Source organism: Drosophila busckii, chromosome 2R (assembly GCF_011750605.1).
Source record: "Drosophila busckii strain San Diego stock center, stock number 13000-0081.31 chromosome 2R, ASM1175060v1, whole genome shotgun sequence".
Taxonomy (NCBI): Eukaryota; Metazoa; Arthropoda; class Insecta; order Diptera; family Drosophilidae; genus Drosophila; species Drosophila busckii.
Window position 1 is genome coordinate 11,819,575 of NC_046605.1, and position 12,102 is coordinate 11,831,676.

Below are 12,102 nucleotides of genomic sequence, written 5' to 3' on the forward strand. Positions count from 1 at the left end.
TACACAGCATATATTATATAGTTAATAGACAATTAGTTAGGATTACAAAGTAATTTGGGTTCTTTATAAATTCTCCTTCGCCCAATTAGATATACTAACTCTAAGCACGCATATTGCGCGTGGTGTGGTTATGATTTGTTATGGATTTATTTGAGGCGCTGCATGAGCGCAGCATTCTTAAGGCCAGCCTTCTCAATGGTCGAACTGTCATCGCTAAGCTCACGTGTTGGGAATGATGAGACCAACACAAAGTTGCTGTTGGAGTACTGCGGACGTGCACTGCAAATGGAAATATGAGCTAAATGGTTTTATTAATAAAAATTTACTTACGCTTGTATAAAGCGACGTATATCTGAGACTGTGTGTGTTAGATTGAATTGCGCCGCCAAGCGAGAGCCATCAGCCAAGCGTATCTGCAATGTGGTCAATGGAGCGGCGGCATTTACATTAAGCGCATCGCGCGCACTAGCCTCTTGGTTGGATACATCAACAGGAGCAGCAGCAGATGTAACCGTGGTAGCAGCAGTGGGGGCTGATTCTTGATTGGTGGAAATATTACCCACAGGGCTGCCAAGTTTTTGGCCAGAGCCTTTGAAAGATTGCGGCATTGACTGACGCTTGAAGTCCTCATGTCTGTGATCCTCCACATCCACATTCACCATGCGACCCATTTCCAGTAGTTCTTGAGGTATTTCACTACAACAAATTTTAAGCTTGAACAATTAATATTTCTTAAATAATTAAAAGATTGTGTTACCCGCGCATAACTGTCTCCAGAAACTCCTTGTTCTGTGGATCATCATAGTGGCGCAGCTCTCCGCCGTCAATTGAGAAGCCCTGACTCCATAGCTTTAGTACCACTACCGGCTTATTCTCAGATGGCTGTGCCCCGCGAGTAGTGCCCACTGCCGTGTGATCATTGTCTGTCATGCCCAGTCGCATGCCTTGACCCCAGACACTACCACCAGCATTACCTGTGCCACTGGTTGAGGGACCCACGCCCACTTCGGCAATGTTCTGCTCCTGCGCCGAACGCATCATATCGGTAAGTTGTTCCCGAAAGTTTTTGCGCTTTGCCGGACCCAGCACTTGTTGGCCAGAGCGATCAGAGCCACCGGCATAAAAAGCCTGATGCTCATCATCGCTAGACGACTGCTTGGACATATCGCTCAATGTGGCAAACCTAAGTAGCATTTATTTTACAACAAATTGGTCACTTTATAGATTGCACTTACTTAGGCTTTGTAGTGGAAGCTTTGGCTGGGGCCTGTACGGCAGCGCCGCTTGAAGTGCTTGCCGGTGTAGACGCCGGTGTGGGATTATTTCCCTTTCCCGTTGGATTCGCTTGTCCTGTTGGACTCGCTTGTCCTGATGCATTTGCTTCGGTTGTAGGATCACCCTGTGTGGTCCAATAAGTGCCAAGTGCATTCTATTTGAATTATGAAGTAATTAAACATTAAGATGAACATGCATTTTCTTTGTTGTAACTGCAAGCGCACTTACCTCTATATTCCATTCGCTACTGCTCAAATAGAATTTGGCAACAGTTTCATCAGTGCTTGTGATTTCTATGAATTGTGCAATCAGATCGCCTTTATTGGCCATTACGATGATTTTTGTATATGTAATTTAAGTTAAACAAAATAAATTAAAAGTCAGCAGATAACTTTTCCGTAAACAGTAGGGTTGTTGATAACACAGAAAATATTGACCATCGGTGCTTTTTGGACGATATTTCCCGATGACATTGATGGTGTGACCAAAAATATAAAAACAAGAAAGTACTTTTTTTTAGACAATATAGTAGCACCACCTTTCGGTAAGAGGAACGAAACATAAACAAAGCACAGCTGATCTGTGTTGAGCGGTACATTGATATTTTAAAATAAAAATATTAGTAAACAGATACTTCTGGAATTCGAGCTGCGGCTTGCGACAGTACATACATATATTTAATTTATGCAAAGATTGCTTAGTAGTGTAATAAAAAAAGTACTGCTCTATTTTAACTGATAATACAGGTTGAGTAAAATGTAACGATGTGGCAACTCTCTTAGTAAATTTAAATAAAAACAACGGTCAATGTAATATGCTGTATTTTAGATAAACATTTTTATTAAATATCAACTAAATAACAATAACTATTATAAAGCGGATAGTCCCATAGTATACATCACACACCGAATTGCGTTAAGTTTAAAAAGCATACGATTTTATTCAGTTTGAATCTTTCTGAAAATATAAATTGAACAAAGAACAGAGTTCAAAAACATGTAAAATTACATTCAATATTTACACAAGAAATACATTTTGTAAAATAAATCATAAAAACTTAACGTTTGTGGATTAGTTTGTGTGTGTTATGTGTATTAAAATGGTACTAAGCAATGCCCAAAAAGTAATACAAAAAATAAACATCATTAAACTTAATGTGGTGCATATACTTTGATAGATCCCATATGAGAATAACAGAGGTCCACTGGCTCACGATACGTACATCCAAAAATTCTAGCGCGACAACAGCTTGCCCTATGAAATGATATTCAATAATATGCAGGCAGTGTGTGTGTGCGTGTGTGTATGATTGGATTGGTGGAGTGTTTTATAGGTTATCCCAGTGAAGTACGTATGACAAATCATGTAAAATAATCGTATACATTAATTAAATCACAAATATTTCTTTCCAGTCGCAATAAATTATACCTTTCTTACCTGCATATAAAAGTTGATCAACAACGTAGCCCCTACGCCGACGCCGATAGCTAAAAGATGCGACAAATGCAGATTGGGCAGCGGCCGGCGCTTGCGCAACAGGAATGAAAGCAGTGAGCTCTTGGCATCTGAATACGGCGGATAACGTGCACTGAAAATAACAAATTTATTATTAAATGAAAAAATATAATATTTAAATTTTAATATTGCTTACGATGCCATCTTTTCGCCCAGCAATGCAAGATTTTTGCCCAGGCAGGACTTTTTGTGTGTAAAGGTATCAAAGCCATATTTGCCATGATAGGAGCCCATGCCGCTCATGCCAACGCCGCCAAAGGGCAGTGCATCAACTATAGAAATTCATAAAAATTATGTTCGTCAGGATTAAAAAAAATTAAATTGTCTTATTTATTATTATTGTTAGTTATTTATTTTACACTAACACCATTCATTAATTTAGTTAATTATTAAATAAAAACCACAACCTTAAAGCAATTAAAAAAGTGTATACAAATTTGGTTGTGGCAGCTTGGTGTACTGTGTTCTATGTTTTCTCTAAGGAAGCAGTGCTAATAAAATGTTTTTAAAATATTCAAAATTACTTGCTGTGCAAAAGTACAATACAGTTGGTGTAGTATATATGTATATACTATTATATATGGTATACTTAGGATTTAAGTGTTTTTCTTATAACTCTTTTATACCTGCAACATGCATAATAGTCTCGTTGCTGCAAAATCCGCCGCTAGTGGTGTTATTCTTGAACTCTTTAACTAACTTCGAAGAGTTTGAGAACACGTACAATACAAGTGGCTTTTCTCTATTTTAAATTACGTAGGGGGAAGGAAGAAGTATTTAGTTATTTATATACACGCTAAGGGTTTAGCAAAATAATATTGAAATTAAATACATGCTTCAATTTTGAGCACATGAATATAAATGATAAGACATACAAATTTGGGGATGGGTACCTACTACATAGAAGGGGCTTCTAGGGCAACACAACAAAAAAATAAACCAGCACCAATTTTTTTTAAACATTAACAAGGAACTTAGCGCGTTCGGTAAGGGGAAAAAGCTGTACCGCAACCGTTGTTGGAAAATTTTGAAGCAGATATTTACAGGTTTTTGTAGCATACAGGAGTAGATCCAATTTATCAATTAATTTAACCTTTAGCCAATGTTGTTGTCAGCTGCTTGAGTTCTTACCAGGATAATGCATAATTGTGTCATTCACGCACATTCCGCCCGACTGTGTGCCGTTTACAAAGAGGTTCAGCACCTCAGACTCCGATGTGAAAATATATAGGACAAGCGGACTTTCTCTAATTGCGGCAAATGCGCATTTAAGTATTTTTTTTAACAGACATTAGTTTTAAGAGAATAACAATAAGAGGGCAATCAATTTTATGCAGAAGACAAAAAACGGATGAATGTATGCACAAAGTAAAAATGGTAATAAAATCAGTAGTAAAATGATGATAAAGTAAAAAGTTTTCTGTTTGGCGCACAGATCAACATACCTGGAATTAATAAACTTAATGGCATCATAGGCATTCTCTACTGTATACATGGGCAAGATGGGGCCAAAAATCTCCTCCTCCATAATTGGATCATCGGGCTTGACATCCACTAAAATGGTGGGCTCAATAAAACGCTCGCTGGCATCAAATTTGCCACCGACGGCAATACGTCCGGACTTCATCAGACCCAGTAGACGTCTACAATTAAGATTAGTTTAACATCGAATAGTTATAATTGGTATATGCAATATTACTGAAAGTTGTTTTGATTGATAACACGGCTAAGATCCGGACTGTTTTGTATATTGTCGCCATACCACTCCTTAAGCACATCCTTTGCCTCGGCTATAAATTTATCCTGCATCTCCTTAGAGCAGAGTATATAATCTGGTGCAATGCAAGTTTGTCCACAATTGATGAGTTTTCCCCATAGAATGCGTTTAACAGCTGTGCGCAGCTCCACGGATTTGTCTATATAACAAGGACTATAAAGAAATAATATATAAATATGGTTAAACATAACAGTTTCACTAGAGCTCAACCTCTTGCCGCCCAGCTCCAACGTTGTAGGCGTCAAATGTTTGTTTGCTGCAGCGTGCACAATTTTGCCGACACGTGTTGAGCCTGTATAGAAGATGTAGTCAAAACGTTGGCTTAGCAGCTCGTTTGTTTCGGTGGGTCCACCACAGATGACAGGATAGCATTCCTTTAAATATAAGAGCCCGTAAGTACAAAAGTCGATATGTATATTGACGCTATACGCACATTATCCAAATATTTGGGTATAGTTTCAGCTATAAACTTGGCGCAATTAGCAGCTATCTCACTGGGCTTGAGTACCACACAGTTGCCAGCGGCAATGGCTGCAGCCACAGGGACCAAGAGCAACTGCAGCGGATAATTCCAGGCGCCAATGACCAGCACAACACCAAAGGGATCATTGAAGATTTGCACATCATCCAGCATGTTGACAAAGGACTTTGAAGGCTGCCATAAAATGCACAAAAATTAATAAGGAAATTGTTTATAAATATTTACAAAACTTACTTTTTCTGGCTTCACCCAGTCATCGAGATGATATAGTATATGCTTAATATCATTCTTCATGAATTCCGTTTCCACTATTAAACTCTCCTGCTTGGGACGACGCAAATCCGCTTCCAATGCGCTAATAATCTCATTCTCGTGCTCCTCATAACAGCGCAGCAAATTCTCCAGTTGCTTGCGTCTATAAAAAGTTATAAAATATAAATAAGTTTAGTTATAGTTAAAGTCAACGCTGTTGGCATTGCCTATGGGCAAGGTCAATGTTATTTTGCCGTTTTCAGTAATGAATTATGCAACGTTAAGCTTTATAATTTTTTTTTCTTTCTTGAAAAGTCATTCTATGTTGACGTAACAAAAGCGACATCAGCTGAATAGATATAGCTAAGATTCGGGAAAAAATAAAATCGCTGAACTGTTTAGAACTGTTAAAACCGGTCTGACAATCGCTCAGCAATACCGGCTCCAACAAGATAACTAAACTAAATGCTCTTTAGACCTAACTTAATTGAAGGTAAGCCAGATGGGTTTTGTTCTATATATCTACAACAAACTAAGCTGGTTTGGGTTCAAATTATAGTCATAATTACAATAGACTAGAGCTGTCATGGTCAAGTTCAGTTGCAATAAAAAAAAATAAATAAATTGCTGCAGTTGGCCGTTAATATAAATTGTGAATTATAATTATATGTGCACGCTTGTGCATATCAATGAGTTGATTATCATTATTGAGCGCGCAATGATTATTATCAATATACAAACATTTGTAGACTCTTTAACTATATGCTATACATATATATATATAATAGTTATTTCAATTTGCTGCTATTCAGGAAAAGACAACAAATCTGTCTTTGACTTCTTCTCGAAAAAAAAGATCATGAAATCAAATGTCTATCAACCTTGGCGGGGGCCAAAGAGTGGTCCGTACTTCCGTTTCACACTTTGTGCTTAACTTATACAGACACATACTTTTGGATACAAGATATATAAGACTTTTGTTTATTAACATATCAATTCTACATGTGTATTTAACAGATTGCTTGTGTGTTTCAGTGTGCGCTATTAAAGTTAGTAATTATTCTAGTTAAACGCTGACGTGTATTATATAAAATTACATTTATTAATATAGTTGTTGTTATAAAAAATCGTATACGCTTCAAATATTTAGCGCAATAGCACGGCAACAAAGTGCGATGAAAGCAAAGATCAAAGATCCCAACCCGATTAACATTAGGTTTTGTATGTGCATATATAATACTGTTCTATACTTGGAGAAATTATTTACAATATACTCTCGACAATAATGTTTTGCCAATATTCAAATAATTCAACTGTCTAGAGTTCCAAGAAATTAATTTAAATTAATTTTTTTATTTGCTTTGCCTATTTTAGATAAATAAATAAATTCTAAGGTAAGCAAACAGTTTTATGGTTTGGACTATGCAAATTATGAGAGTAATTGTGCTAAAAATAAAACTTGAGATTTACTTCAACTGCTGTCGCGTAGTTGTTTATAAATTGTCTTTCACTGTGTATTTTATTTTTTGTTGTGTCGCTTGTTATCTGCATTTCTTATCGGGAAAAACAGAAACAAGAAAAATGTATGCAAGCGGCAGATACAAAGTTCAAGTTGCGTGACTGACAAGCTTTCTGTTTCTGGGCGTGAAAAACGAGAGTATTGTTTTATTCATTCATTCCATCATAATGAGTTACACCACACTCATACAAAAATACAAGTATATGAGTCAAGTTTTTACTACTTACATTTATATAAAAATAAAAAATTGTGTTACTTTCAAAAGCAGCATTGCGGCAACATTTATAATTTTCATTACGTTATAAAGTTGTACAGACTCGCCTGACTAGAAGATACGCTACATTAAAGCTGCTAAGCTTTAATAAGTAATAGATACATGTACCTATGTACGTCTAATGGGGTCAAAGATGTCTTTTATGCAACCTGTTTGCATGCTAACTATAAAGCCACAAAGCTTTAATTGCTACTGCTTAGTTTTGGTGTTTTGGCTTTAGTTACAGTTACTTACCGAAAGCTTACGTTCCTGGTCTTGCCGCTAGCGAATGCGAGGCGTGCACGCTGCAATGTCTGCTCGTGTTGTTGTTGTAGTTTTTCCATATTCGCAATGATCACACACACATACACGCAATTAGATTCACACACAAGCGCAATGTGTGTTGTGTGTATAGGAAAATAATATAAAGCAAATAAAGACAAACAAAAAATCGAATTAAATCAGATGAAAATAAGGCTTTATGTTTGTTACGTGCGCAAATGTACGTTAATAATAGTTATCAGTCTTTGTTTACTTTGTGCACTTTATTACTGCTGCTCTTATTAAATTGCATGCAGCACATACATACATATATATGTATATGTATGTATGTATGCTTATGTTTTTACTTGTTTTGCTTTGTCATTTACGAAACATTTGCAGTAGTTGCAACTGTTTGGGCGACACTCACATCATCGAAATTGGCCATAATTATATCAGTCTGTGCTGCGGGTGCGACGGTTTCGCTTTCGGTTACTGCTTCTGCGGAATAAAACACACACACATTCACAAAAAATAGAATATTAAAATTTGTTTACTCATCGCCGCGTTAGGGGCGGATTTGTTTATACATTCACTTTTATTATACTTTTACTGTGTTGAAAACATGAACGCCGCGGGGAGGCTTGAGATTACGGGCCGGCAATAGCGGGGGACAACAACGAGAAAAACACGCGAACCAAACTCAAAACAAGCGACGAATATATTTTGCAGCAAAATTACACGTCCAACTTGCTAAGCGGCTAAAACAACTCTGATTGGAATTACTGAACCAGCCAAGTCAAGCTCGGCAAATTGTTGAATTGTTGTTTTAAAGCTTATAAAATTAAACACAAAATTTCAGCTGTTCCGACAGAAACGAAATGTTAAAGTGAGCAGTGTTGTCGGTTTAGCGCGTTTACGGCTAAATGCCGTTTATATCTGTACATTTTGAAATATTTTAATTGTCCATTAGTATATTGTTTATTAGCCACCAAACAAGTTTTTTTTGTTTATTTAATACAACAAAAGCTTAAAATAAAGCTGCGCTGTTAGGCGTTGATCATACTGGATGATACACCCAAGCATGTCACTGTTAACTTTCTGTTATTTTCAACAAAATGTTGACGCAATTTAAATCTTATATCAAGTTAAGTCTTTTTAAAGCCGGTCATATACATATAAACTAAGTTAAATGCTTCAACAGACCAGCGCCAAGGCTATTATTTAAATAATTTAATTAACGCAATTAACACCCTTTTCGCCTTCTTTGGTAACCGGTAAACGCCATTATACATAATTTGTTAATGCAGTATTAATAAATTTGTCGCGAATTCTTTTCACAAAGGATTAATAGGCGTAAAGTATATATTAACTAGTTCTGCAGAAACGTGTTTTGTTTTTATTATTACCTCTCAATAATAGCACAAGTGTACGCGCAGAATTACGAATCGATACTGAATAATATTCTAGCTAAGGCAAAAGCATTTCTACTACATATGTAATTAAGTGCTTGTTATCAGCGACAATTAATACAGCTGGATTAGATAAAGAGAGGCTATTTAATATATAGAGTAATTTCATTAATTCAAAGTTTAGCGCGCTTATCAGCAACGGATTTGAACTGCATGTGGAACAAACACAAATTATATGTTTACTATTTTAAAACTTGAATCGTAACGATGATTTGTGTGTTTCAAAAGTTTTGTCACCATGATTCAGGAGTTTTTAGTTGCCAGCATGACGAAACAATTATTTAATAATTAGGATTAACTCACCAATGTTAATAATAGTTGTGCGATCCTCAGCATCTGTAAAACGGCCCATTAACGTTTAGATATGTGTTAAGAACTGTGCACAGATTTTAATTTATTTACCTCGAGACTTATTTTCACTCACAATTATAATTGGCACAGTTGGTTGAGAGTTTTTCTCCGCCATGTTACCGCTTCAGATCTAAAAAAATAAGTAAGAAAATAGCATTTTATATGGTGCCTTATAAATTAAGTATTTGCACTTGTGCGGTGAAAATTTATAATTGCCCGCAGCTGCTAAAAACTATTTGTTTAAATATGCAAAGTGCAAGGATATAAACCGCTCTTTGAAAACTTGCTAACGAGGGGTTAGTTATTTTCAAGGTCACTTTGCATATAAGCATTGCGAATTGTGTTGTTGACACATTATACTATGGTTTATTAACAGTTTCATAACTTTTGTTTTATAACAGTTTTCACTTAAAATAGCATCTACTAAGGCGTTAACTATTATAAGCGTTTAAATAATCACTAGATTAATACACACACTAAGCACTTAAGTTTATGAGTGCAGTAAATAATCTCACATAATCGTAGTCAAACAAATCCGCGTTAACTATGTTACAGTCAAGCCAAAGGCCAATTGTCAACTGAAATTTTGTTTTAAAGTGAATTGCTTGAGCTAGTCTCCTATGCAACTGGGAGAGTGGGATCGTTTGGTCAGTGGCCAGTGTCTAATTTGGCTGAGAGTGTGCTTTAATTACAAGACAAGTCAATGCTCGATTTGTATGCACAAGCCGTCAGTCTTTTGACGAAATCCAGCAACAAAAACAAGACTGAAAAAAAATTATATTGAAATCTTTGAGGCACGCACCGCTAACGCCGTCGATACCGAAACAGTAACTGACAACTGAAACCGCACTACAAATTACATAGTGTGTGAGTGTGTACATTCATTATTACCTGTACAGGTAGTAGATGTAGCCTTACTTGTATTTATGTATATATTTAAGTCGAAATAGATTCACTTGCCGCGCCAACGCTGGAAACACGTCTGGCACCCGCCGCACCGAGTCGGAGTCAGAGTCCGCGTCCGAATCTGGACGGGCAGCTTTGGGGTACTCAAGTTGGGCAGGCGTTTGGTTACAGTTACATATTTTTTGTTTGTTGGGCAAGCGGCAAATATTTCAGTTTAGCTTTGATTTTGATTGTTTAATTGGTATAATCATAGTGATTACGTCAACTGCAAAAATGTCTTATGTCTTTAAATTAATAATAAAAATAACATTTTCAAAAATTACTTTTATGCAAAACATCTAGTATTAAATGATTGATGACAAATTTGTTTTTATATTTTTCAGAACGAAAATCTAATGCTCTCACTTTCAACAAAAATATCAACATAATTTGAATATATTGATACCCTTAGCAAGTGTATATTAACAGTCAATCAACGTAAACATTGGGGGTTATTGTCAAGCTTAATGATCACTGCACCGACTCTATGAATACTATAGTTGAAATCTCCTCCAGATAGTTTTGTTTACTTTTCTACAACAGCTGTTCGACAAAGGCTAAATCAACAAACCAATAAACACAAACGTAAAACCGGTTGTTAAATAACATTTTGTTTGTTACTTTAGACGTATCGATGCCGTATTTAGATGGGCGTCTTATTGGACCCTGACCATGAGATGTAAAGACTTATCTGGACCTACAGACCCAGTGCGCCAAGCAAGCGGCGAATGTCAGTTGCTCTTAACAAACATTCATAAACACTGTAGTAAACTAATTATAATGCATTCAAGCCATTTTAATTATGATTGGACTTTGTATAATTTCAAATTGTTAAGTAGCGTGATTTCAGAGCGTAAAATACAGATTACTCTATTAGACAAAAATGTTTGTTAATTGGTTCTTAAAAAGGGTCACGCAATGCCATTATAATGAATTATATACCATATAAAAAATTTAATTTAAATTCATTTAAATTCGAGGCATAATTTAAGGCTTGAGCTTTGAATAAACAAGAATATAAAAATGTTCGTCATAATTTCTCTGAAACTTGTCTCGATTATTATTTTGTTTATAACATCACCATATAACATTTTGTTTGCAATGCCAAAATGATATAAAACAGTTAAATCGGAGTTAACAGAGATATAGCTTCTCGAAGTTTTAAATTAAACAATAAGAAAGTCTTGGTTTCATTGCCACAACTTTGACAACGACTCAGATCATTTAGGCTGTCATGAGTTGATAAGCCTTAACGCTCTTAAAACCTTTTTTAAGCCTATATGTTTTGAAAAACTATCGTTAATTATCAATTGTCTAACTATCGATAGTTTTTCATCTGTATTTAATCATGCCTATGGCAACACTGCTTTGAACAGCTGCTTGTATCTAATAAGAAGAAGCAGTCGCATTTTGCAACGAATATTTTGGTGAAAAGCGAAAAACGTAAATACTAGCAAACATCATGGCTGGACGTGAAGCCGTTAAACGTGCTGTACAACAAGTGCGCCCAATACTCTCTGTTGACCGAGAAGAGGCACGCAAGCGTGCACTGAATCTGTACAAAGCTTGGTACCGTCAAATGCCCTATATCGGTAAGTGTTCCGTTTGTTATGTCATCAAACCTATTGTTCCAGCGTAATTTATAAACAATTTTATATATTTATAGTAATGGACTACGACATACCCATGAGTGTGGAGCAGTGCCGTTCTAAGCTGCGAGAGGAATTCTCCAAGAACCGCAACGTTACTGATATCCGTGTCATTGATATGCTGGTCATCAAGGTAAGTTCACCGCGTTTTCAGTTTAACAACGTCTAACATGCTTTTTAGGGTCAAATGGAGCTGAAGGAATCCGTGGAAATCTGGAAGCAAAAGGGTCACATTATGCGTTATTGGAAGGAATCGCAGGATCCAAAACCCACAGATTTTCTGTCAAAGTTCATTCAGGGCATTAATTAGATTAACTCCAATAATAATGCTTAACAAATTTAAATAGTTTAA

General features: G+C 36.1%; 3 protein-coding genes across 10 annotated transcripts; 1 reads left to right on the forward strand and 2 right to left on the reverse strand.

Moving 5' to 3' along the window:
- Positions 1-14: 14 nt before the first annotated feature.
- LOC108596832 (NSFL1 cofactor p47) lies at positions 15-1,698 on the reverse strand. The gene is made up of 5 exons (XM_017982954.2): positions 1,504-1,698; positions 1,236-1,429; positions 758-1,183; positions 331-696; positions 15-279 (listed from the first exon to the last, which is right to left on the reverse strand). The coding sequence occupies exons 1-5, from the start codon at positions 1,603-1,605 to the stop codon at positions 147-149; spliced, it is 1,221 nt and encodes a 406-aa protein (XP_017838443.1). The 5' UTR covers positions 1,606-1,698; the 3' UTR covers positions 15-146.
- Positions 1,699-2,088: 390 nt separating this feature from the next.
- Positions 2,089-9,281, reverse strand: LOC108596829 (aldehyde dehydrogenase family 3 member B1). 8 transcript variants are annotated; one of them, XR_001915064.2, is made up of 14 exons: positions 9,208-9,277; positions 9,109-9,141; positions 7,764-7,834; positions 7,328-7,386; positions 5,283-5,463; positions 5,001-5,222; positions 4,778-4,941; positions 4,490-4,720; positions 4,236-4,433; positions 3,417-3,532; positions 2,927-3,062; positions 2,704-2,863; positions 2,445-2,529; positions 2,089-2,232 (listed from the first exon to the last, which is right to left on the reverse strand). XR_001915064.2 is itself a non-coding variant. In XM_017982951.1 (13 exons), exons 1-13 carry the CDS (start codon positions 9,269-9,271, stop codon positions 2,218-2,220), a joined length of 1,641 nt encoding a protein of 546 aa, XP_017838440.1. In that variant the 5' UTR covers positions 9,272-9,276; the 3' UTR covers positions 2,089-2,217. The 8 variants fall into 8 exon arrangements, 7 of the variants coding, with proteins under 7 accessions (XP_017838440.1, XP_017838437.1, XP_017838439.1 ...); XM_017982951.1 differs by lacking the exon at positions 2,445-2,529 and having other exon boundaries at positions 2,713-2,863; positions 9,208-9,276; XM_017982948.2 differs by lacking the exons at positions 2,089-2,232; positions 3,417-3,532 and adding an exon at positions 3,922-4,037 and having other exon boundaries at positions 2,329-2,529; positions 9,208-9,281.
- Positions 9,282-11,479: 2,198 nt separating this feature from the next.
- Positions 11,480-12,098, forward strand: LOC108595038 (NADH dehydrogenase [ubiquinone] 1 alpha subcomplex subunit 6). Its single transcript, XM_017980177.2, has 3 exons — positions 11,480-11,693; positions 11,768-11,883; positions 11,932-12,098. The coding sequence occupies exons 1-3, from the start codon at positions 11,564-11,566 to the stop codon at positions 12,058-12,060; spliced, it is 375 nt and encodes a 124-aa protein (XP_017835666.1). The 5' UTR covers positions 11,480-11,563; the 3' UTR covers positions 12,061-12,098.
- Positions 12,099-12,102: the final 4 nt, after the last annotated feature.